At 42.6% G+C, this 27,117-nt stretch overlaps 1 protein-coding gene across 1 annotated transcript; it reads right to left on the bottom strand.

Annotated features, from left to right (window-relative positions):
- Positions 1 to 644: 644 nt before the first annotated feature.
- Positions 645 to 26,539, bottom strand: LOC115326008 (sodium-coupled monocarboxylate transporter 1). Its single transcript, XM_040502162.1, has 10 exons — positions 25,651 to 26,539; positions 24,457 to 24,586; positions 18,780 to 18,868; positions 12,998 to 13,107; positions 12,849 to 12,916; positions 11,018 to 11,104; positions 3,034 to 3,209; positions 2,190 to 2,293; positions 1,532 to 1,632; positions 645 to 741 (listed from the first exon to the last, which is right to left on the bottom strand). Exons 1-10 carry the CDS (start codon positions 25,845 to 25,847, stop codon positions 649 to 651), a joined length of 1,155 nt encoding a protein of 384 aa, XP_040358096.1. The 5' UTR covers positions 25,848 to 26,539; the 3' UTR covers positions 645 to 648.
- Between the last annotated feature and the right edge of the window lie 578 nt (positions 26,540 to 27,117).

The raw sequence follows: 27,117 nt of genomic DNA, 5'->3' as shown, positions 1-27,117 counted from the left end.
TAAAAGAAGCAGCAAGGCCACTTACGTTCGTGTAGCGAAAAATCTGAGGAAGCTATTTGAAGTGTACGACCAAAGGTGCATGCTAGACTACCTCCGAGGTGTTTCACAGTCATTCAGTTTTTGAATGATTTTTTTAAAAATATTTAACGATAATCAATAAACAAGTATATCTCCGAAACTCCCTATATTGCTTCTTCATTTGAAGTTTGCGACAATTGTATTTTTTTTTACTTCCTAAAGATGTGCTCAGTCTATTAAATGACATCAAGCGTTCGAAATGAGACTCCCTTTGGTGTCAAAATTTAAACTCTGTGAAAGCATGTGTTTGAGGACCCTAATACCAATCACACACAAAGCGTGCACACGCGCTCTCTTACTCACGCTCTAATGACACGCGCTCTCATGTCGCGGCTCCCTCCTGTCGTGGTGCTCTCCTGTTGTGCGCTCTGCTTTCGTGGCGCTCTCCTGTCGCGCTCTCTCTCGTCGTTGCTCTAGTGTCGTGCGCTCTGGTGTTATACAGGCGTTTGGCTCTACTAAGGTCATTCTCCGGCGCAAATCCATATACGCTGCCATAACGTTTGATGAAATTCGCGTGTGATTTTATGGCAGTATTTCGTACAGATATTTAGACCAATCGTCCGGTTTTATTTAAACTTTTGTTTCTCTTGTCAGCTCCCACGTTTCTTCAGGGTTGAAGTCCGCCGACGCCTTCTCGCGCAGGTGACGATTTGATGAAACTTGCTGAAATAAAAATGGGGACAACTGTCGCATTCAATTGGCTCCAGCGGATAGTTCAGCTACCCAAACTAAACACACTTTTGGAATTCTCGGTATGATATTTATTATCTATAAATTCAAAATAGCCTTTAAAAAAGGGCAAATGAAGGTTATGCCATAATCAAGATTTAAATTTTCTTGCGCTCTACAGTGTGGTGACGACACGCCTTTTAATGCTTGCGAGTCCAGCAGGCACTCTAAGAAACACAGCACTTTGAGCATTTCTTTTTTGTTTTGCTGGCGTGAGCTTCCCGCAATAATAAAAACAAACTTGGGATACTTTAACAACAGGTAGAAAACCTCTGCTGGTTCAAAAGTTTATTCGTGGATTTGAGGTAATTATTTTCTAAGTATCCTCATAACCTGAACTCAACCGCAGTCAATAACATTATCCAGAGGGAATGGTTTATTTATATCAAGTACCTTCTTAGAATTATTTTTAATTTATGTAGAACTTGTTTTAGCATATCTACGATTCCTTGATCTGTATTACTGTGTGCAACACGAAATAATATTTTAACTGAAATACGACAGCTCGGTTTATACCAATACATATTTATTTACCTGCACCGTATATGGGTGAATAGCATAGTTAAGATGGTGTATCACAATGATTAATACACTGTCATGAATTGTACTGCGTTTGTTTCATTACATAAACGAATCAATGCTTCATTAGGTCTCATTTTTGTCTCCCGATAGGTGACAATACCGCGGGAAGAATTGATTTAATGAAGAAGCCATTACCACATACCACTGCAACATCTGCAGGTGAGATTAATTTCATCCATCTCCAGAGGCGTAGGAAAACATCACTAGTCAAGTGCTCCATCTTTGAGGAATTTTTTAGACCACCTTATCAAATTAATAAAAAAAAAACCGCAAACATCAGAAATATAAGATCAAGACAATAAAATCTGACGGCAGCTGTCAAAACACATTAGATATATATAACACAGTACTTTAACACACAGTATTTGGATCAGTCTCGCTTTATTTCTAAAATAACTACATTTAATTGTTACTTAAACCAATGGTGTTAACACAAAGCTAATTAGTTATTAAAGTGCGACAATTTTGAATGATTTATTTAATTATCGATGCAGTTTGATACGCAGCAGCACAGCGCCATTCAGCGACGTCTTCCGAATGTAATTTAAGCACTGGTGACGTTATGCCTAGATTATATTTATTACTTTTCACTTTAGGTATAGTAAAAAAAAAAGACCAGACAAAATGACGCAACAGAGTAATGTTTTGGCTCCTCTAAACATATTTTACAGCTGATAGGACACATTTAATTGCAAATAAACATACTTAATTTTTCTAAATTATGGTGTATGTTTTGATTCTCAAATGTATGAATTAAAACGCACACGCATCGCCTTAGTACACTTGTAGGAATATCATACCTGTTAAGGCACTCATTGCCAGTCCCAGTAGAATTGTGAGAATTGTGCTGATTGAGTTACTCCAGTAGGATGACAACTTCAAAAGTATGAAGAGATCCTGCGGACTGTAGGGCATATTCATAAATTGTTATTCCCCTAATAGAGTTAAGATGCCCCTTCATCATGTACAATTGAAACAAAATTAAATATTTGTTTTAGAGTTTGGCTCATTGGTGCGTTGTTATGGTAGAAAAATTGCCATAAAAATTGAAAAAGTACATTAGTAAAGTGGATCCAAACTGTAAACATTTCTGTGGAACATTAACTCTGTAATAAATGCGATAATAAAATAGTAGTTTACACTTAGTTCGACGTGAGGAAATAGTAATATTGCAGTTATTTGATGCAAGTGATATAAATGTTTAAGCCGTTATTGATGCAAATTTACGACTACGTCTTGAACATCGCAGTAACACTAGTTTTTAGCTCTGGTAACAAAAGTGAGGTTATTGCTTATTGCTTGTTAGTTCCTATAACTAGCGTGGTAAAATAAAGATGTGGGTTACAAGATATACAACACAAAAACATATTAAAAACTAGAACTTGAAAACACGCCGAAAATCATAGCCTGAAGGAGGTTGTTTGTCAAGTCAATTGGCCTGATCAGTCATATTTTGGTATTCATTTAGCTTCTGTTAGCACCTTCACTCTCTCAATTTTCTTGGTGATCTTGCACCTCAAGATATTTGAATATAAGAATTTAGGTTAATTTATTCCGCGTGAATTTTTACAGCAAATCACTTCGTGACACCACACAGCTTTTAATTGCCCAGATTTGTATGCATGTGTTCATCGCGGCTCTTACACATTTGGTGTTGAAACGAAAGTTTCGTTGCTTGTTCCTGTTAGGAATGTAGTGTGGTTTCCTGGGCAGTTGTCAAGTGTAACCGGAATCCGTTGAGGCCGAACGTCCATGAGAAACTTATTGCACATGAGCCAGGATTCGAAGGCGATCGCCAGCACTGTTGCTGTTCCGGCACCCTGGAATTTGAATTTGTACTTAATTCGAGATAAGGCGAATATCGAAATTGCGACATCCTGCAGTTTTCAATTTTCGGAAATGACGTGATTCATAAACCTCGCCATTAACTCAAAGACACCAGCAAACAATTTATTAAACCCCTCACTAGTTCAAAAAAAGGAACATTATTAACAATTACAGAAGCAAAAACCGACATAAAAACTCAGAAGCTCCTCGGTATGATATAGTATTGTGATCGTTTTAAATTTAAAAGCTTTAGGCAATAAGGCTTGCTAAGCTTATGGGCAAATTGTAACTCATCTTCACGGGCTTGTTATGCGTGGCAAGTCCTCGAAAAATGTATAATAGCTTGTCTGGTTTTCACGCTTGTTAAGAGTTATTTCATGGAAGTATCGATTCTTACGCTTGGGGTTCAAGATCCATTCAATTGTTTATTATATCCTCTGTTTTAGTCGGAAGAATTTTAGATGTCTAAGGTAATTCAAGTCAGCGTGCTGTTAATCGACACGTGTGCCCTGCCCCTTCTTCGGGGTCTTCCACGGACTTGATCTGCCCCTCCATCGAAAAACTCGCTTGATCAACAACAGCATCTACGGCACCGTGCAGCCCCTATGGGGAGTTTGGACACAATCCTGGGTTTTGTGTATCTAGAAAGAGGGAGTAATGCAGTGGAGTAAAACGTAGAACGCTTAGCATGTATATCTGGAGACGTTAGGAAAATGGACACTATAGTGAATATCTTGGGGGACATTAATGCGCATCTGGAAGACTTTGATGGACATGCGGATACATCAGGAAGGATGTTAGAGGAGTTCTGCGAAGCTCTTGATTTGGAATTGTTTACCGCTCAGGTAAAATGTAATGGAAAAATAAATTGTGAGAGAAAGAATTTGGACTCGACTGTTGACTGCTGTTTAATGTCGCGGAAGCTATACAACAGATTAGGAGGTATGGAAATAGATGAGAAGGCACAAAACGTCTGGGGAGCGACCATAAGAGAATCAAGATCAAATTTGGCACAGTAAAACCAGAAATGCAATATAAAAAACAAGAGGGTTAGAAATAACTTAAATGATAAACAATTACAGGAGGTATCTAAGCGAATCGAGAGCATAGTATCCATGCAACAGGAAAGAGAATAAAGAAATGAAGACTTTGTGTTTTTAACAGAGACAGAAATATCGAATCAAACAAGGAGGAAGAAAACTAAAACTCAAGCTCAAAAGCTGGTGGGAAAACGAGGTTAAGGCAGCAATATCGAGACGCCAAGCGGCATCTAGAGAACACAGATGGGCAAAAAATAAGGGGGCCACACCAGCCGAAGTGACAGCAAAATGGGAGGACTTTCAGGAACGAAAGCGGGAGGCATCAGCATTAATACAGGCCAAAATTGGGAGGGCAGGAGTCCAGTGAATGATATGGATAAACCAGAATGATAGGAATGCGGCAAAGAGGTTTTGGGAAGACATCAGTGCACAGGGAAAAAAGACCTGGGAATACCAGCAGTCACTAACCACACAGGTAGGTGGTGAGTGACTGCTGGTATGATGTTTCTCTTCCCCTTTTACAAAGCTAGAAGGGGAAGAGAAGCATCATAAATTAGACGTACAATCGAAGCAGTATTTTTGGTGTTAGAACCGGATCAGGCCTTAGGGGAGCGTCTACAAAACACAAGAGGAAGACTACAGTGAAGAAGAGGAAATGACCACAGGGGAATGGGAAAAAACAGAAGGAAAGGCTCCGGCTGGAACTGCGATGCTGTTTTGGCCCGCATGGCTCCGGGCCAAGGTCTCAAACCTGTCCCCCCGCGGGTCGGGTGTTAGGTGCCACAGACGAGGTTCGACCAGAGGAAAATTGGCGATTCTCTCGCCGGGGGAGGAGGCGGGGGTGATTGTTTTTTGTTTCTTTGCCCGATCCCTCAAAGGTCTGCCAGGCGGTCATCATCATGACCTGGTGATAGTTAAGAAACGCATTGGCTTGAAAGGGGAAATCAGGTTTTGTCATTGTTTTTAAGCTAGGTGGAGCAAGCTACCGCCTGTTATAAAGGGTGCAGCCGTTATCATCCGTCCATCGTATAAGAGCCGACTTAGACGCGCTTCTCGCCAGAGGACATGGAAGCTTTCCAGCTTTGAAGTGCTTGAAGTTTTTAAGGCAAACGCCTTACTTGTCCCATTACGCGAAAAGCCGTCGGCGTTGTCCCCGCAAGACAAATAAAAGCACAGCACCGCAGATGCTGTGTCACGGATGCCGTCGTGAGGCCGGCGAAGTTCACCGCCCCTGCGCAGTGGGGGAGCGTGAGGTCACCTGCGGAGTGCTGTGTGCGAAAGGAAGACGTGACGCGCTGCTTGTAAGAATGCGCTGCGTGTAGCATTCCTACACGTAAGCAGTCTTAAGTATCGTCGGCGTCTTTTTCTCTTCGTATTGGAGGTTAGCAAAACGAAATCCTGTCACCGTTTCCAGCCAAATAATGCTTGGCTTCTTAAGCTTGCATGGCCATAACCGTGCTTCGAATGATTTTAAGTTTTGTTGCTTCTTTCGTGCGGTGACGTAGAGACAAACTCAGGCCCTATGTCGGATGTTGAGGTTGAATAGACCTTACGCGAAATTGCTTGGTGGGCTGACAGCACTGAGAGCGTCGGAGACAACCGTACGGGCAGTGTGCGATGAGGCGGCAGCTGTGTTTTCCCCCTTCCGACCATGAAAAACCGAAACTGTCTGACAAAACTCTCGGAGGCCTATAGACGCTTCCACGCCATCGGACACTGTCCGTACGGTTGTCTTCGATGCCTCTACCGTGCTTTGGTACCGACGACGTTTGCCAACGTACAAATGGCAATGTTCTCAGTGTTGTCAGACCGCCTCAGAATTTCGCATACAATTTATTTGTGCAAGATATGAAAGACAAAGTCCTAAAACTCGAAACAATTTGAACCACACATCGACAAGTGGCCTCGATGTGTGTTTCAAATTGTTCGGCGTGGCCTCAGCCCCAGCCATCTTCCAGAGAGAGATGGATAACCCCTTCAGGGGCATGAAGCACGTGGCGGTGTACTTGGACGACATCCGGGTTACCGGTATCGACGACGGGGACCACCTGCAGAACCTGCGCAAAGTCCTGAAATGACTACAGGACGCCGGTCTCAAGCTGAGGCTGGACAAGTACGTGTTCGTGACCCCCAGTGTGGAGTACGCGGCAGCGAAGGCCGCCTGACCGTTACTCGCCAGGGTAGCCTTCGTCGTCGACCGGCCAGGACTTGGCACGACCAGACACAAAACCTGTCGGCCGTGTGAATTGTTATTTATTTATTTTGTTTTTAGCAAAAACAAACTGGGGGGAGGAATGTAACAAGTATGTAGCGCCCCCTCCAGTCCGTCCGTCTGTGGCCGCCAGGCTTGGCGGGCAACATTGGGCACCGCGACAATAAACACCGCGGAGCGTAAGCCGCCCGGGTCAGTCATCGTTCACCCCAACAACCAGGCTGCGTGTCGTCTCTTCTCGGCGGGTGCTTCGGCCCCCTTCGTCCACGTTCGAGAAGGATCGTGACAGGCAAAACCCTGATGTCGCTGACTCAGAATTGTTTCCTCCACGTTTTGATTTCCATGTCTACCGTTCCGGCCGAGTCGGAAGGAGAGAGAGGGGTGTTCTTTTATCCGTTAATAATTGTATCCCATCAAGCCTTATCTTGGTAGAAACAAGCCTGGCCACCATCATAGTATGCTTCATTTCTAAGCCAAGTATTTTACTTGGAGTATGCTACAGGCCGCCAGATAGTGGTAATGATTTAGTTACTGAGCTTCATAAATGCCTGTTTCAACTTACAGCCATTTATCCTTGTTCTTCTTGGAGCTTAATTGCCCAGATATTCATTAGACTGCCCTTTCCCCCGGCAGAGCTTCTTCCGATGGTTCTGTTGATTTTTGCCTTGGCTTTCATCTTTCATCCGTTATCGTTTAATAAACCAGAACTATCAAAAACTGTAGCACTGCGCTGTACCTGTGCCTAATTGAAGAGCTCGCCCTTACCAGTATTATAATATACTTATCCTGCATTAGTGACCACTTTGTTATTGAATTAACACTCTCCCTCCCCACTCCTCATAAATTACGCTACACTAAAGTGATTCGCGATTACTCGAGTGCCGATTGTACCCCTATCAACTCACAGCTAAAACACTCTTACGGCTTGTTCTCGAATGGTTTAAGGGAAAGATCTGCTAACGTTGACTGGACACTGTACAAAAATAAAATAACTGAAATCACTGAGTGTATTATACCACTCACTCGCGTCATCTCTGATAGCAACAATCCGTGGTATAACAAAATTTTCAGAAGCACTCCAACAAAAAGAAGAGTCTTTACAGACGAACTAAGTGCTGCGACATACTGGAAGACTGGGACAAATACCACGCGTGTGCAAAAGGATACAATACAGCCTCCCAAACGAAGCAAAAACAAAATTCTATACTCGGGACCTCTCTAACATTTTGATTAACAAGCCAACATTTTCTTGAAGATTGTTATTCCCTAAAATTCACTGACCCCAGCGGGCATAATCTATCCAATCACCAAGGTACTGTTTCACGTAATAATTTATTTAGTTCCGTCTTTACAGATGAAAACCTCATGAATAATCTCGTCTTACACCATTTTTGGTAAACTCTGATGAGGCCCATCACTTTTGAATATTCCGGCGTCCTAAAAGCAACCGAGAACTTTAAGCTGTCATTCAGCTCAGGGGGTGACGAAATCAATTCTAAGATTCTAATAAGCACAAAACACACATCCGGAGCTTGCGTTTGTGACACAATTTCCTAGTCACTTATTCTTTCTGAAATTCCTCGGGATTGGGAAACTGGCAACGTAGCCCGTTTTCAAATCTTGTGACTGCCAACTAATTACAAGGTATCGTCTCATCTACCTAACTAGCGTCTAAGTTAATGGAACACGTACTTTACTCCAGTATAATCAATTGTTCAGAAGATAAGAACCTTCTTTTTAATCACTAACATTGTTTCCAGAAAGCATACTCCTGTGAAACCAAACTAACCACGTTTCTTCATGACATTCACGCGGGCTTTAATACAAAAATTAAAACTGACGCCATTAGTCTCGATTTTTCCAAAGCATTTTATACACCAACTCAACTCTCCTACGTCACGCCGCGGTGGTGGCGCGCCGGACGCACTTCCGGTCTGAGGCGGTGGGCAGAAGTCGCCGTGCCAGACATGCATTCCTGTGTTCCTTTGGAAGAAATGAGACAATAAACCTGCCTTCTCGTCAAAATGCTGCGACGGGGGCTTTACCAAGAGAGTCTGGAAAGATTTGAAGATCAGTTTTCATGTGTTTTTGCACCCTCTGTTCGTCCGAGAACGTGGATAGTAGCCGTGAAAAGGGCAAACCAGACGCTGTCGAACTACGATTGCGTGTGCGGGCCACAATTTGTGGTCGCCAGATGTATTTGCTTTATTTCAACATGAACGAGAGAAAACCCCCAAGTCGTCCGGGCCACCCACGGGTTCAGTGCGTCTTCAAATTCACACGGCCGCCTGATCGTTCGAACTTTCGTCTGCTCTTTCAAAGTTGCCTGCTTTTTGTCGTCTGCTCGTTGAAACAAAAACGGCCCGTTGACCAAACTTTGACCCGATGATTGCGATAAGAAGTAATTGCAGGCCTCAAAAGGCTTAAGTAGGCTCGGTGTGAACAGTAGATACAAGATGTTAATTATTGGTACCGGTGGCCATCACCTACTTGTTACGCTTGGTCTGTTCCCGCTTCCGATTTTCAGTATCGACGTCGATCATCGCCGCTACCTTTTACACTTTTGCAGCACGAGCGACGTTGCGACCGAAAACAGCTAGAAGAATCTCATCATGGGTTTGGCGTCCATTCTGCAGCCTTCATGCGAATGAATCGCCGCACGTCAAATTATTTACGGAAAGTTTAGCGGCGTAACGAGCCTTGATAATTTCGCTCAGGCGATTCAAGTGGTGAGACATTGCGATGAGGACGTAGAATCGACAACTCCAACGCGAAAAAGAGTATGCAGACTCACACAGACGCCGACAACGTGACATTCGAATGGTTTGTTGACGCGGAACGCGGTGCTTTTTGCCCGTACTCCATTGCGCGTGCGTTCGAACTGTCGTCTGCTCTTTCAAACTTGGCTGCTTTTTGTCGTCAGCTCGTTCAAACGACAGCGGCCCGTAAACCAAACGCTGACCCGGTAATTGCGATAAGAACTAAGTGCAAGCCTCAAAACACTTTTGAAGGTTGGTTGGGATAAGTCGGCTAAGTGTGAACAGATACAAGAAGTTGTTGATCATTGTTACCAGTGGCCATCACCGACTTGTAATGCCCGATTCTACTTGCGGTTTTCAGTATCGATGTCCACCATCTCAGCTACGGTCCACGCTTTTGCAGTCCGAGCGACGACGCGACTGAATATAGCGAGCAGAACCTCATCGTGGGAGTCAGGCTTTAGCGCCCATTTTGCGGCGCCCGCGTGAAATGAATCGCCGCACGTCACATTATTCATGCAAAGTTTTGCCTCGATAGTTTTGCTGAAGCCGCTCAAGTAGTCAGACATTGTTAGGAGGACGTAGAATCAACAATTCCAACGCAAAAAAGAGCACGGGGACTCCCACCGACGCCGACAACAACGCAATTCAATGGTTTGTTTATGGGCGACGGCGGGCTTCTTGCCCACCATCCACCGCGCATGCGCGGCGCCGGTGGCGTCCGCTAGGAGCGCTCCGGTTTGTTTGTAAACATGAGTTGGTGTATAGGCATTCTTGTCAACGTCTTATAATAATACTTCACGAATTTAAAATCCAACCCGGTATTGTATAATGGCCGAATTTGTTACCAACCGCACTGAGTACCACCATTAATAATTCTGAATCCCCCTCGTGCGCGGTAACCTCGGGCCGTTACTTTTTTTAAATCTACATTAATAACATTTATGAGCACATCTCGTCATCAGTTCGCGTATTTGCAGACGATTGCATAATTTACCGCCCCATTCACTCGCCCGACGATCACCATACCTTGCAAACAGATATTAAACTAGTTATTCAATGGTGCATTCAATGGCAGATGACCTTAAATGATATAGTAGCACACGAAAACTGTTCTTTCGGCTTTTTGCGCCGAAACCCGAAACCCGCAACACCAACAATAAAACAACTATAATACTTTCCTTCAGGTCGGTCAAAGCTTGAATTCGCTTGTGAAAATCTTTTTTAGTTATAAAACTTGAATCCATCCAAAACAGAGCTCTGCGTTTATTATTTTTTTCATTACCCACCATTCAATAGCAAATCTGGATTGCGTGAAACTGCTAACTTTCACACACCTTAATTAAGGCGCCGAGTTTCTCTCTCCTTCACCTTACCTTTCACCATAGCATGCCTCTTCGTGAATCGCTGCTTTTACCCTCGTGGCACATTTTACCTCGCTTTGACCATTCCTAGTTGCGGCCAATTTTGTCCCGCCAGCTACTTCATATAATAATTCAACTTTACCCTTGGCCATCAACGATTGTAACATACTACCAAACGACGTTGTTACTATAACTGACACACATACATTTGCTGCCTCTGTCACCCCTTTCATATCTGCTTTATCCTACTAAGTCCTTCTTCTACTGTGTTCAAATTGCGTGCCAAAATGTTCTGTTTAAAAAAAAAGTACCAATTTCTTGGAGAATGCCCGTAACGGCCTTCAAGAATAATGGACAGTGATGATTGTGATGATGATCATGATAATGATAATAAATGGCATGTCTTGCATGCATTTCATCACTTACCTTACTATTGACGCATGGAAAAATGAGGGCCATCAGAAAGAGACCGACGAAAGGTCCAGTAACGGCGTTGTACACCATCATGAATATCTGAAGAGACATAATGCTTTTTTTTTTCAGAAAGTATACGAGAGCTATTTATTGGGGTAAGGATGCAATTACAGCCTCTACGCTGTTGATACGGCCAGCAAGCAGCTCTTGAAAGTCACACCGTTGAAAAGAGAAGAGTAGAATAGGGTTACTGTATATCCAGACATGCACTTGCAAAAAATAACAAACAAAAAACATTGTGGCCTTGGCTCTAAATATTACAAGACTTTCAGTACCTAACACATTTTAAGTGGCAATAGAATCATTGATCAGTAGTTCTCTAAAGAGGCTAGGCTTTTATTGAAAAGCCGAAAGACGAAGCACCGGCATCGGAGGGCCCTCAGCTCTGTTGCCTTCACAAGGTTCGAATGGAGTTCTCGTTTGAACATTGGTCATATATGTTATGACCTCAGAAATATCTTGTTTTAGTTGTGACTCTATATAGTGTATGAAAAGAGCCTATTATTGTTTTATTGACGTCAACGCAGATTGACTTACTAAGTGTAACGGAGGATGCGTGTATATAAAACGTGGATTTTCATAAAATAGGCCAAGCCACCTTATAACATTATATGAGACTTCCACAACACTACAAGCCGAAGTGTCCCCGTGCGATTGGACGCCTTCAAATCTTACTGGATCTCAGTATTACCGTTGAATTTCTCATAAAATGTGGCCAGGGTGCTTGAGTGTGAAAATGACAATCTTGAAAATGTTAGCAGCATATATTATTTGCTCTGTTTTTAGAGGTGACAGGTGAATAAAAAGGGTGAGCGCCACAAATACTCACTATCTTTGAAATGATGATGCGATATACAAGATATAAGTCGTCGTTTTCTTCCTACTTATAAAGAGATAACTGCAAACACGGTTTCGAGAAGCTGTAACAGGCTTAAGCTGAGCTAGTTGGTTCGTACTTCAGATAAGGGCAGCTGAACTAAAATAAACATACACACAAAAAAAATACCATACAGACCGGTGGACTAACAACTGATTTTTCATTTTCCTCCTCTTCTACTACGAACCCCACATGAGTAAAGTATTCTCTTTTCTGCTTATCAACGAAATTTAAACATACGAATGGGGGTGCTCAGAGAACTAGAAAAGCACCACAAACAAACTTAGTTTTAACAAATATTCATTATGTTAACGTTAGCCGAATGTTTAAAATTATAATGGATAAATTGGATATTTGATACTTAACGACCTTAAACATTATATTTTCAGCGCGAGGTAGCATTACATCCCTGCCTTAAATGCACCCAGTGAGGAATTTTTTTTTTCGGAATTGAAACCTCGCTTTTCGCTCTGGTTGTGTTCTCTTACAATCCCTAGCAATGTCAACAACGAAAAAAGTTTTTTTTTTTTTTTACGACATACAGTGGCGTTTTCAAAATTCTAAAAGCCCAAGGTTTAGTAAGGCAATATTATTCTAGCTCGATTGCCATTCTGCTTATTCAAGGACCTACAATTATTTCCCGTTGTTAACACGCTCATGTTTTAAGTGTATCAATCATGTACATATTTCTACTTTTGTAAAAACGCAGATTAACTGTGCGTAGGTATATGGGAGTAATTTGTATCTGATATCAAATACTCTTCAATCAATTTTTAACGTCGTTCCATGCAATAAGGCAGAAATGTTGTACCTTAAAAAAATCGAAAAAAAAAACTTTGTTGCGGATAGAGGATACGGTGCGCTTGCTCTGTGTACATATTAAGCTACAGTAGAAATGTAACTTACCCTGCTCGCAGAGCCCATGTAAGGTATAGCAGCACTGTAAAGTGTCATGACGGTGCCGGCTGCAAGCGCTGTTTGTATAAAAAAGACCAGGGGCTAGTCACTGTCAAAAGAATGGCACACAAGTTGATGTGTGCAAGAAAGCTTCATACCGAGGCATCTCGTCACCCTCGTGGCTTGAAGTTCGGTCAGCGTAAAATACTGCGACACAACGTCAGTATACAGCACAGCGGCTTGGGAATTGATAATGGACGATATTGTGCTGCAATATAAATACTTCAGTCGGCTAATGTGGTAATCGTAAATTGCATCTGTACAGTCACACCAATTACGCAAAGAATCAATGCAGGATTTTAATTGAAAAATCAAACTTCGGAAATTTTATGCCTAATCGAAGGGCACTCTTCTACGCATCAACTGAAGACGTATGAAATAGTTCGACCATCTTGGGATATCAGTCTTTAACCTCAATGAGCTTTCCTGACTTGCGGCATTCCGGCAGAACCTTAACTCGTGAACTACAGTTTTGAAAAGAGGACATTTTCTCATAAGCTTTGTCCAATAAACGTATCATACCTTGTAAAACTTACGTAAAATTATGTAATTTTCACCAGTCATATGCTTCTGCATGTTCATCTCATACATTAATATATATCTATACTGTATACTCTATTGGCCCATTTTTACGTAGGAATTTGTAGGATGGCACTTTGCTCCGGAGTCGCAGAGGAGGTTACACATGGTATGAGGATCCAATCAATTTTGCTTGTGTTTCAGCGATATGTGTGCACGTTATTATGTGTTAAGTCTAGTGTTTGATGTCTTCCGATTAAATTAAAACAAACAAATCAATTTTGAGTTTGCTGATTATGATTTTCCAAAAATGCCTCTATTTCAAACCAGTACTGCACACTAGGTGCGTATATGAGAAAAATAAGGGGTATTGTTTTGGATTCTTACGTAGTTTCTTACTGAGGTCACCGCTTATTTTATAAGGTCACTTTTGAAATTTCTGCTTCATCCAACAACTGCTGACTATGACGGCATTACTTAACTTGCTGCCCGAACCAATAATAATTCTAGCAGCAACTGATAAAAAAAAAAGGGAACAGAGTTTTTTTAGAGCACAGCTCTTAGGCGTCCGTTTCCGGCTTGGGCGGCGTCGCCGTCGGCGTCGGCATAACCGCGCGGTGCATTTTGAGAAATGTCCCTTTATTCAACGCACGGGTATCACTCGTGATTCGTGCGTTGCATTATGGGACTTCCCATAATGACGTCACACGTGACGTCCCGAGGGTCCCGCCGGTTGCATCATAGGACGTTTCCCATAACGACGTCATGCGCGAAGTCACGTTCACTCGTGAAGGTTACGACCAGGGTCTAAGATAGACAGGTGGGGAAACAGCCCATAGAAGCCTACCGCAGCGCCGTGACCGGATTGTGTACTCGTCTGCTTGCGGGTACCGCCAATTTGCGACAGATGGCGCTGCGGCGAGAAGTCAAAAACCGAAATCGGATTTGCATGGAACTCTATGGGAGAGTGCGCAAAATAAACCGAGAGCACGACAGTCCTCTATTACAAATCCACGAGAAACAATCTCCGTCAGTTTAGCCGGTCCAAATTGGCCGGTCGCCTCGCCACCGGTCGCCCACCCGGAGTGAGAGTTCGCGGTGCTCAACATAGATGGCGCCACAGAAAAAGAGAAACCCGAGGGGGACACAAACCGGTCGCTCATTTGGATCTCGTTTCCCCACCTGTCTATCTTACACCCTGGTTACGACGAAGATACGAGGAAGATAGGGATTATTATTGTTATTTTTGTCCAGCTCGCTTGCTCCTTTGCATATTGCATTGTCATCATAAACTTAAAAGGTAGGCCGTTCACCCTTGTTGGTGTTAAACTAGTGGCAGCTGATAAAAAAACCCGTTTGCTCCACAGATGTCTAACTCCTGCTACGCTCACTAGGTAGGGCGCTCCACTGGAAATGAAGAGGTCCTTTGATCGATATCAAGACCAAATTGATTTTTTCCACCGCCGGAGCGCAGTGTGAAAAATGAAGACGTGGCGCGCTTCTTGTAGGAATGCGCTGCATGTAACGAATGCTTTCGCATTCTTACACGTAAGCATTCTTACGTGCCTTTTTTTCACTCAAGTTGTGGCAGTCTTGTCTGGGGTACAGCTACGGAAACCAATCTTGGTAAAATGTACCTTCTTCAGAAAACAATATTTTGCAAATATTAAAATTCATTACTTACGCGATTATAGACTTGCGTCACTATCAAAAACAAAACAAAAAAGAAATGGAACTCCAATTCTTTCAGAACTGTACTTGGTTTCACCTTAAAGGGGTACTACAACGAAATTTCGCCGCTTATTTTATGGTCTATACGTGTCCAAAAGAGCATTATCACGTCGGACACACCAATATCTTGTTAAAAAGACACGAAAAGAAATTTTAAAGCGAAATAAACGATTAGCAAAGAGCACCTGGTGGATGTCGCTAACGCCTTGTTTGTAATGCCCATCTAGGAACCTTGAGAGGTAGTGACGGTTATTGTCTCGCCTCTGGCCATGACGAGAGTAAAGGGGAAGGAGGAACTCCCCCCTTCCCGAGAATGCCTTTTGTGTGTCGCAGAAGTCTCTATTGTTCCCCTACAAGATTATAGAAGATTAAACTGTCACTCAAAATTCGTGCAAAAGCAGCCGCTTCGGTGGCTGGAACGACTAGGCCATCCTCTCCACGTCAGCCTCGCCGTAGCTTTGCTCGTCTTGAGACGACCTACGTCACGATTGCGTTGGATGTCACGTGCTCTAAGCTGGACCTTCTCCGAGCGCTTGCTAGAATGAGCCGTTTATAACAAAAAATAGAGCCACCAGGCTCAAAATACAAACGTGCGATGGTCATTTACGGATATTGTGGATCATATTCAACCTATTTTTTAACCCGACTGATATATTTCAAATTTCGTTGAAGTATACCTTTAAGTCCAGACGCAGCCTATGCTGCGAGCTGACAAGACCAATCAAACAGCGCCAAAAGCGCACCGTCATGGTGTTTGTCGTGTTTCTCTACGTGTTCTCTCATCGCTGAACCAACTATAAACAGAAAAGACCGAGTGACTGACGCTTGATTCGTCCCAATTACGCGTAGCGTCGGCTGTGTCTTGAATTAAGCTGAGACGAAGTGTAGCTTAATTAGAAAACAAATATTATAATTTAGTCGACCCACCACAATGAATTTCGGGAGGTTCTTAAATCCAGATCCAATTAAAAGAGCGGTGCAACGATATTCAATTTGAATATTTTTCACTTCACACGAGCTTACTGGCACTAGTGGGTCTCAAGGATACTCGCACGCAACGCCACTGGCCAAGAAACTCCTTTGTTGCGGAACTTTTAATGTTTTATGAAAGGATTGTGCGAGATAACAAAAAATATATGGGACCAGTGGTTCCAGAAACTACAACACTAAATTTATTGTAGCGTACGACTTAATATTAAGCTCTTTGCTGAATTTGCAAGCCCGTGAAACGACACAACACAACTTTTAGTAAAAATAAACGACAACAAATGAACACGCATTTCATACGGAGGGCCCAGCTTAGCCGGAAACGCGTTTGCGTCGTCGAGATCCAAGCTTCTGAACGTGCGCCCGTAGCAGACGACGCACGGCGGTATCCGTGCTTTGTCATGTTTCCATTTTCGGCCGCACGGTGGCGACACGGTTCGTCTCACAAAAAATCCGGCGTCGGCGTCGGCGTAGGCGTCGGTGAAACCATAATATCCGATAATGCAACACGCGCAGCCACGTGTGACGTCACACGTGGCTGTAACGCCATGAACCTATCGACCCGCTAAATTTAGTGGAAAATTTTCCCGCCAAATTGAACGGAAAATTTTCCGCTAAATGTGGCGGGTCGACAAGGTCATAACGTCACAGCCAATTGTAACGTCACGAGTCACGTGACATGACGTCACGTGACGCTTCCGATTAGACCAAGCTCACACGCTTGCACGGCTTAGGAACGAGTGCGGGTTTATATCAGAAGGCTTTGCGAACGGGGCCCGATAACGCTATCGCGATCCACTCTGAAGAGCAAACCTTAAGCGTCTCCCCGTTTTCTTTTTTTTTATTGAGATAATTCGAAGCGTGAAATACATAATTTTTCTTTAATATTTCAGGTAAAGCAAGATGCGTCTTATTTCAATGCGTGCTAGGTCAATATGCCTGATTTCCATGACTCATTGCGTACTGCGTGCTCTGAATCTCTTTTATGAGCGTTAAACTGCACTGACTTCACACTGCAGTTCTAAAAACAATATTTGTGCCTGAATTCAATTACTCAAAATGATGCGTCTCGTCCAATTTCGCAAAAATGGCTATGATAAGTAGTGACGACCAAGCAACAAAAAAGGTTTCTCATTGTCTCATACTGCATGGACTCAATTCCTAGAAACATCTACCTAGAGGAAAACCAAGACATGCGTGTGTGCGCCTTATGTTCAGTTCGACGCAGATCGTGTCGGCTGTTCTGTTTTTTTTCCCCAACATGTAATATTAGAACAAAATACACTGAAGCCAAAGAATACCCCGGGTCTTCTATAATTCGCGATATTTTGCGCATGCTGCCTAGCTTCAGGGTACAGATTGCAATATGTGCCGAATTTTAGGCATGTATTTTAACTGCTCGTCAAGGGTTCTGACATAATTTTGTACGCCTTGATTGTCATATCTGCTGTCACGTCGTGTTTTACTGGGACGTGTTCGAACACATTTCATTGAAACTATCTACACTTTCCAGTTCCTGAAGAGACGATGTCACCAAGCGGCAAACACGTGACCTTCATAAACGGGAACCTCGTTCCTGTTAAAATGTGCAGCGAAAGCTTCCGCGCCTGCAGCGAAAATGTGAATTGGACTAACGCGGATCAATTGCACACCGTTGGAGTCGCGAAGACATGTTCTTAACATTCTTTGAACCAAAGGATTGCAATACGGCTACATTGTGTTTACAAAAACTTGGAATCATATGCCATGTTTAAATATGATGTATAATGTATTTTTTTTAATTGTTTCCGTACGAGGCACTGCTGTTGCCTTGCTTAATATAACCTGTTACCTGTTTCAATACGACGTGTCTGGATTGTGCTTGATATGCGGTGATGTTGTGTCACTCTTATTGTATATTGTTCCGTGCTGAATAGCCCTATAATAGCTTCATTATAATAATGATACGTATTCTGTCTTAAAGTTGTACGACGAGCGAGAAGAAAAAAAACGACTCTTCTTTATGAGCGTTTAACAGTATACCGGCAATCATAATTTTGCGCAATACGATCTCTTGATAAAAACTGCGATATTTGCAATCGGGATATATCGTACCACTGACAGTATTAGTCTGTTTGACGTTTTAAGAGGTCATGGGTGCATTGCAGTAAATTCCAAGCACGTTTGAAATATTTAAAGTCTTCCAGACACTAACTAGTCAGTGCTGCTCGGTAGTGCGAATACTCCGAGAGTCAGAAGATAATTTCAGGTACAGTCACTTTGAAAAGTAGGCGTGACTTATGATGTTCACGGTCCTTGGTTAGCCATTCACTCTATGGAATTGTTATCCGCTAATGCTGCAATCTTAATAGAGCGATAACAAGGTTTACTGGACACATGCACGCTTTTTACTCAAAAGAATCGCACTTGATAACTGACACGCATATAAAGCTATATGAAGCCCACCAAGCTGAAAAATATTTCGTATGATGCAGTGTAAATTTCAAGGTTCAAAGGCATTTTATATGGTACCATTGCACCTGAAATCTCTCGAGTTAGGCAACTTTTTTTTTATAATTGCTCCTCATTCCGTGTCTTATTCTAATCGTGCTTTAGTGCGCTTCCTTTTTATGAAAACAATTGCTCCGGTGTTGTGCTCAATACCTGATGGCCGCAGAAACAACTCCAGCTAGAAAGAGCCCGGAAAATCCAGGAAATTCAGCGAAATGCTCCTTCACGTAGAAGGGCAGGATCTGGAGTCAGTGCAAGAACCAAACCAAATAGGCCGTTAGTATTTGAGGACCTAATCTCGAATTCTTATTGAAACTATACGGGGCGGCGCAGAAGAGCTGACCGCAGAAAAGCTCACCGGAGATATAAGCTAACTGGAAGAAAGCTCACCCTGGAGAGAAGCTCACCGCAAAACTGTCCGATGCGGAGAAAAGCTCATCGGCCTTTTGACGGATGCGGAGAAAAGCTCACCTACGAATCTATAAGAATCGAGTGTTCACTCAAGTGACATACGTTCACTCAACTGAAGTATGCTGGGATGCATTATGCGCGTAAGGTCCGGTCACCCTTACGCTGAGAGTAGCTCAGCCTTCAGCGCGAGCTTTCTGTCCTTGCTAACACAAGTCTGCTCGCGCAGGCACGCGCAAGCAAAGTGCTTCGGAAGCCAGCGAGCTCGCGCTGAAGGCGGAGCTTCCACTTTCAGCTTAAGGGTCAACGGAGTATAGCGGAGTATATTCTTAAAATATAAGAGCATCCTGTTGCATGTCAGGCGTTGTCAGACAAAAATAAAATAAATAATTTCAATACAACGTTAAATAAAAAAGTTAAGGGGGGATATAGACAGTCTAGAGTGCTGCAGCTTTAGTAGTTCCTGGATATTAAGTTATGTAAAGACCATTTATGTAGTAAACCGACACCGCATCGCCAAATCTCCAGATTTCACCAATTATGAAGCCGTGGTTTTGATTCTTGCCTAATTCAACGGAAAATAAAACCAGTCGTATTTCCTCTATCCCGGCTAGGTCAGAAAAATTATGATAACACTCACGCGATATGGGTCGACATAAAAGTGGAAAAAGGGCGACAGCTGGGGCGAAGAACGAAAAATAAAATGACTTAAAAAAAAAACTCAGATTTTTTTTTATTACCTATATGGTGCTTTTTATATGGTTATATGATTTGTATCTAAGTCGAAGAATTATCACACAAGAAAGATTTATAGCTGAGTGAACACGAGCAAAAGGTAGTGAGTGGTCTTTGTAGCATATCGAAGCATTGAGCTTCATTTTTACCTCCAATTTGCTTCGTCAGTTACGTCACATCCTTTTAGAATGAAATCAGAGCGCAAAAGACGGAAACGAAAACTTAGAAAGTAATGTTGTATTGCTGGTAAATCAAACTGCGAAAAAAAAAAAGCAAATACAGCTTTCGCTAACAAAAAACTAAGCTGTTTTTGTTCTATACTAAGTTTCAGTTAAACTCCATACTTTGCCGATGCTAGGAGGTAGTCATAGTATGGCGGGGTTTTCATAAATAAAAGTTGTCATATTTGTGGTAATTCTTCTTTCCGCATTGTTTTCATTAATCGAAAAAATGTATAAAAAAATCCTGCCGTGTTTTAAAAAGGCATATAGTGATAAATCATCAATATTTTTAGCAACAGAGGTATTATTATAATGCAATTAAATGCAAAGGTGAAAGCGAGCTGGACAAGAATAAGGAAAATAATCCCTGGAGAGGGGGAACAAGAGGGACAAAGGACAAACACTAACCTTTAAACACAGCTAGGTGACTGGTGCGCGACCGAAAAACTCCGCCTGGTCCGGGTATCGGACTCGGGACTGATTTAAATGAAATAAATCTTATTTGTTTTAATTTGTATTATTTCTATTTTGCTCACAGCATAGCGACCTGATGTGAAGTGTGTACACTGGGTGACCGGTTAACATAAACAAACGATGATTTTTTTTTTTTTTTACATTTTAGTGGTTGCTTTTAAAACGATTAGTGTGGTGGAAATTGCTCATTCGGGGAATAAACTTACGCAATAAACGCCTGACGGTGATCAACCCATTCTTTAAGTAAAAGTGCAAAATATCACTTCGCGTTAGCTCTGTTACGCGGTGTACCGTCTGCGTGGGAGAAGCCTTAAACCTTGCCAGCACTATACTGCTATTAAGTGATAACGACCACTTCAAATAATAATTTTGTTCGAGGTGAGCTTTTCTCCGGCTCTGTCAATTACTGGAGAGCTTTTGTCCGGACTCGCACAAAAGTGTGTGCTTTTCTCCTTTGAGCTTATCTCCGGCGAGCTTTTCTCTAGAGAGCTTTTCTCCGGGATTCACTCTGCGCTTTGTCATTATAGCCACTGACAGCAGAGGGCAGGCGATGGCTGGGATAAATAGTTTTAGGTTGGGATTTTGCTAATCGCATATCGTTCAGTGGGCCGAGAGGAAGCGGGTAGATACTCAAAAGCCTTCGTATCGGTACTAAATTTAAGATGTGGCGGACTACTTCGTACCTCCTTTCCTTCGAAAGCTCTCCGTCCTTTCACTGTGATACATCCGCGGTACCCGAGGCACGTCAGCCGAAGCGAGCCCATGCATCGGGCACGAGCACTGCCTCATACGGACGTGTACGTGCTCGTCAACGATGAATCCGTCGACAAATATTTGGAATCGCATTCGTGGCCAATGACTGCTTGAAGGCGCTTATCATCGAAGCGATTTACAATCATGTCGTTCAACACCTGAGACTGTGGTGCAGAAAATGAAAGACTCTTAGTCGAAGGAACAGACACAGAAGGGAACGTGTCAAACACAGCTAACTGGTTCATTTCCCTAGCATCCTATATATATGTGTGGGTATAGTGCATAATATACTATATCCACCCAGCATTCTATATATACTATACCTACACACATAGATATCCCACTTGTTAAAAGCATTTTGAAATACAAAGACGATGCACATTCACAAGAGATCGAGCTCTCAAACCACCAATACCCTTATTGTCAAACGTTTTTCGCAGATATCTCTTTTATTGAAAGCATTTTCGAATACAGAGCACATATACAAGAGACTATGCGGTCAAACCCACAAAACAATGTCCTTACCGTCAAGGACGTCGCAAGAGGGTTCCGGCACACCTACATCGGGATGGCTTCAGGGACACGGCGACTGCTGCGCTCTGTACCCCGACCCGGGCAAAGCTTCCCAAATATTAGCACCACTTCAAAAATATTTATTTAATATATATATATATATATATATATATATATATATATATATATATATATATATATATATATATATATATATATATATATATATATATATATATATATATATATATACAAGGTGTAGTTTCTAATTTGAGGAACTTTTTAACGTGGCTTCCAAGCTGCATCGAGGTTTGGCTTACGCAGTTTACGACAGACCTTATCCCTATTGTTTCTTTTACGACCCTTTTCATATCATTCCGCTCCTCTTTATGTAGAACTTCTGTCTCTGACCAGAGTACGATTGTTGCATTCCTGAATGTGCTTTGCGATTTCTGGTTTCGACGCATTTGTGCTTACATTTATCTTACGTTCCAATATCTAATAGCCTGTCTTTACGTATCTCGAGGTTTGTCGGACGTACTTGAACCTGCATAGCTAACGGTATCTAATACACCAAACTCTCTACGCAAGGAACTGAAGATTCACGATGAGCCTTCTGGCAGTCTTTATGGTTTGACTGAAATGGCGTCAACCTGCTCGTTTTGAAATCTGAGGAGAATAATTCGTCTACTCTAAACTTTTTGTTGCAAGCCATTAAGTTATCGGAAATCCCGTAGAAATACGGAACCACTGCTATCTTCTTTATTGTTTGTTCCTTTTGCTGACAGCCATCTTTATACTTCAATTCCAATTGCCTTTTTATGAATTCCTCTTCACATCCTGCAGCTTCTAGCCTTATCTATTGTCCCTTTACCGCAATGTTCATATAAAAGTGCACTTGTGCGTTTGTTTTTAGGGATCTTACAGCCCCTGGTTTTACCGATTTAGCATGACTACTATCTCTACTTAACACAGGTTTGGCGTTTATTTTCTATACTCCCAGCAAAGACCCTGTTTTATATGTATGCTTAAATCAAGAAATTATAGGATCCCATCTTCAGGTTGTTCTGTTGCAAACTTAAGCTCTGGATCTGCTGTTCTTATGATCCCTGTTAAGCAACAATTGTGTTGTCTCGTCCGTTTTTTTCATTTACCCTTTTCTCAGGGTTTTCAACTATGTCGTTTAACCACCTCGCCGGTACTCTTTCCCTTCTGACATTCAGATTTTTTTCGTCTAGCTGGTCAGTTACGGATTTATCTATGGTATTTAGATAGATTTCTGCTAACTTCGAAACCAAGGAGGATCTGATTCACACGCCATCCCTATGAAAATATTTCCGACCACTATATTCAACAACTTTGTCCTGAAGGCACACTTCAAGAATAGAAAAGAAACTGTTCACGGCGATACCTATACTAGACTGGAAGTTTACCAAATTCAACTCCAGCACTTGCCTAACTGTTTGCAAAAGGCGGGTTTTCTCTAGTGCATTGTAAAAATCCTTGATGTCCATGGACCATACAGAACATTGCTTTCCAAAAAAACACTCTAGAACATTGATTGGTGCTTCCGAATTCCTTAGTGACGGGCGCTTTTCCAACTGACCTACATTCAGCCCTCATAGTAGAAACTTTGAGACGCCACATTGCCACTTTCCAAGTTCATTGATCACCTTGCGAATAGGCATATCCGGCTTAGGATCTTTAAAAAAATTTAGGCTTAACGAAGACCTCGCTTGGCCTTGTTTTGCTAGAGATTCCACTCATCGTCCTTGATAATTGTAACAACTTCCTCTCTTATGTTCCAAATGTTCCCTTTACACTCAACAAAAAGCGTGTTGAGGGCCTCCTCTGGCGTTTTTCGGGACACTACCCCCGGAAGAATGCCGAACATGCCACTTTTGTTGGTTTGCAGCAACTGAAGCGACCTCCTTTCTAGTTTCCTCACGGTAGCAGTTATTGCACGGAAATCTCTTTCCATCTCGAAAAGTGTTATCTATTAGTTATGCAAGTTTTTCATTTTATGCATCAAAGTCTCAAGTGTTAAACGACTTGATTAGCTACCACCAGCTCGCCTGCGCACTCCCATTCTTTTCAAGAATGACAAGTTTCATGGTGTGCTTAAAAAGCACACTCGAAGCTTGGTGTCATTGCACCGGTACCCATGCACCTCAAAACCTCGTGGTTTCTCATTTTTGTTTTGGTTTGAGGAGGAAAGTTTAGAAGGAAGAAGTTAATAAATAATTTCATGGCCTCTTCAAAAAACTCAGAGCGTGCCGTGCATCTCAATACCGCTCCGCAGGCAATGAGATCGTGGCATTCGCCGATAGACACGCCAAAGAACCAATCAAACTACGAAGCTGAGAGCGTGATCATGACTGTCCGCGCCCTGCGCTTTTCAAGCTTTTAGTGACTGCTGCCGAAACTCAAGGTAACATTAGAATATAAGAACTTTATGAATGATATAGTTCTTATGCTTAGTGAAGAATAACAACGTTAAGTCGACTTTATACATGTACCTATGACGGATATATATAATATATACAATAAATTAAGTGAAAACTTGTATCAATGATTGTCATCCCAATGTAAGACCAGCCCGACCACAGAAACCAAGTGCGAACATTCGCCAGCCATTTCGCGTAAAAAATAAAAAGGGGACAACACAAAAGTTGGCTCTCGCGTGCAAAGTTTGGGAATGATTATTCACATTAACCATCGCCCACCTGGTCCAGTTGCTTGATGGAACCCGATAACAGAGGGTCGCAGTCCCTGAACCAGTAGATTAGCAATATTCCAATGCCTATTAGGCTCAGATGGAATAATGATAAGAGTGTTAATCCAACTCCTGCAGTCCTGCATACACAACCCATGAAATATTAGTTTTGTCTTCCGATACGAGTATAATTGAATCTGAATTTCACGAGGCTTTTTTTTAAAATCTAGAGAGGAATGTGTTACAGTACGCTGTGTCCTCTCTTTCTCAGATGTCAATATTCAAATATTCTATGATTTACCTCAACTCCTGTTACTTCGCCATTTGATTTAGAAAGGCTTCATTCGCACAAAAACAAGTTAACCGAAACATCAATTATCGAAGTTTGGTTCGGGTGCATTTTCTTGTTCTAAAATGTCATGCCTTTCATTCAAATGTCTACACCACAGTGGAAAAACAGTAAGGTTTCTGAACAAGACCGGCAGTCTAGTGGTGTTTCTATTGCACCCTTAGCTTGTTAGCCCTGAGTTAAGCGGAAAGGCTGAAGATCCATACTCAAATTTCCGTTTGAGCGGGGTGCGTTCCGTAGAGCGGCAAGAGGACGCGTTGCGTTGCCGAGAGCGCTTGCGCCAAGCTTGTACACACAGTTGCGTTGACGCGCATTCGAGCGCAGTCAAGAGCCGTCGAAAACACGTTATCGTCGCTAGCGGCACACCAATAGCGAGCGAAATTTACGGCAACATGGCAGCGCCCGGCGACAGCGTTGAAGTGGTCGATCTTGGATCAATCCCGCTGACTTTCCCGACATTCTGTCGGGCTTGGACTGTCGCAGTCTTCGAAAAACATGAACGCGGATCCCCCCACCGCTTCCCGAAACAAAAAAAAAAAAGGAGGTTCAGCGAACGGAGGACCGGATACGCAACGTCGAGTGGTGCGAGCGACCACGTGACCCTTCTCTTTTTTCTCGGCTTCTGATTGGTTGAACGCACCGCAACCCCTTTGAATGTTGAGCGAGTCTCTACATCCTTGCATTGCGCAACCGAGCGTTGCGGGACGGCGCGCGTAATACCGCAAGTGCCCGGTACTGCCCGCAAGAACGCCGCAACGAATCTAAAACGTTTTCAAACGTGAATGTGCGTATGGGCCTTGACTTTCGTTGTTGCCAAGTTGCCGTTTATTCGGAATTTTCAACCCCTAGAAATACCATTTGGCGTCTTCGAGGGTCCTCGATGCCAGGTATCTTTGAACGACCATCTGATCCAGACAAGATCGGTACATATGAAGTGGAAGCGCTCCTATTAGGCAGGCCCAAATATTCTCGTCTTTTGTGAAGTCCAAAGTAGTGCTAGGAGGAAACACAACACGATTATACGAAAATAAAGATACTATAAGATGCAACATATTTAACAGTTCTGTGCCTTGAGCTAAATAGCTATCTATAAAGAAATACCTGAAAATGTCAATGATCGTGAAATGGTATTCTCACACGGTTTTCTTTTTTTCATGGCCACAAACAGGCGACAGCTTGTCGAGGGATGGGGAGGGGTGGGGGAGGTTTGCATCGAACTCTTTTTATCAAACCCTCCACAGGTCGTACGACGCGTCAGAAGGATGGCCGAATCCAGCCGGTCGTCGGCCAATCACGACCTCCCGTGAATGGCCTGCGTCTGGTCGACATCCGCCACTTTTCCAGCACGTCGCATGATATGTCGGGAACTTTTTCGTGCATCAGCCTAATATGACCCCCTGTTATTATCGTCTGTTGAAAACAATCAAAGATTTTTTTAACGCGCCGTGTTTGTGGGCCTTTCTAGGGTGTGCTGAAAAGTTGCTATTACTTCCGCGTGCAAAATTTCAGGTTGACAACTCAGCAGTCACAGTCGCATACGTACTTAAATAAAAAAAAGTTTAAAAAGGGACGTCTCTGTGAAGAACTGCCCTTCTACGACCTATTTCATTACGTCATGACATGTTCGAGGAATCGCTCCCCGACGATCGAGCGACTTTTGAAATCATTTAATTTTTGCTGGTTGGCCTATGGACACTCTCAAGTTATGAAACGCAGGGCGTCGCTGATTATGTTGACGTTAATTGCTTCGCAGATCGTTCTTCGGCGATCTGATTGGCTAATACAGCAATCTCATTGGCTGCCGAATGATAATGACGTGCTCGGGACATGGCCACACTCTGCGTTTTTCATACTCTCTATGACTGGAAACCATTCTAAAACACACGAGCGGCTTGGCAGAAATACTCATGGCAACGTGAAATAATAACTAGCTCGGAGTTTTTTTTTCCTAAAACAGCGGTTGAATGACAAAATAAAAATCTTGCGATCTTACTCCAGGGAATAGTTACCAACATCGAAGTCGCTGAGATGACGAGGTTTGAAATCATCACTTTGGGAGTCGTACATTGTTTTGATGACGAGCGTGGTTGGCACTAATATTGTAACAAAAGCTTGCATGCAATCGGTCCAGACAACGCCTCTCAGTCCTCCCTAAACAAAAAAAGGAAAAAAGAAAAAAAAAAATAACACGCAGAGTTATTTAAATGCTGAATGAAGGAAATAAATGAGCAAGATCTCACGACAAAGTTTAAAAATATGTTTTGTCAAATTCTCGTTTAGTTTATAAAAAACGGCGACAATAAGGGGCCAACGTAAGCCGAT

This window comes from Ixodes scapularis, unplaced genomic scaffold (genome assembly GCF_016920785.2).
Source record: "Ixodes scapularis isolate PalLabHiFi unplaced genomic scaffold, ASM1692078v2 PGA_scaffold2__306_contigs__length_199485367, whole genome shotgun sequence".
NCBI lineage: Eukaryota > Metazoa > Arthropoda > Arachnida > Ixodida > Ixodidae > Ixodes > Ixodes scapularis.
This window is presented reverse-complemented; position numbering and strand designations above follow the sequence as displayed.

What these genes read in the sequence shown, in the direction of transcription:
- LOC115326008 (XM_040502162.1), bottom strand. Translation starts at nt 25,847, where the DNA reads ATGTTGCATCTTATAGTATCTTTATTTTCGTATAATCGTGTTGTGTTT. An exon ending in GAGGGTGACGAGATGCCTCG is followed by an intron (nt 12,917 to 12,997) that starts GTATGAAGCTTT and finishes TTATACAAACAG; the next exon opens with CGCTTGCAGCCGGCACCGTC. An exon ending in ACATGGGCTCTGCGAGCAGG is followed by an intron (nt 11,105 to 12,848) that starts GTAAGTTACATT and finishes ATGTCTCTTCAG; the next exon opens with ATATTCATGATGGTGTACAA.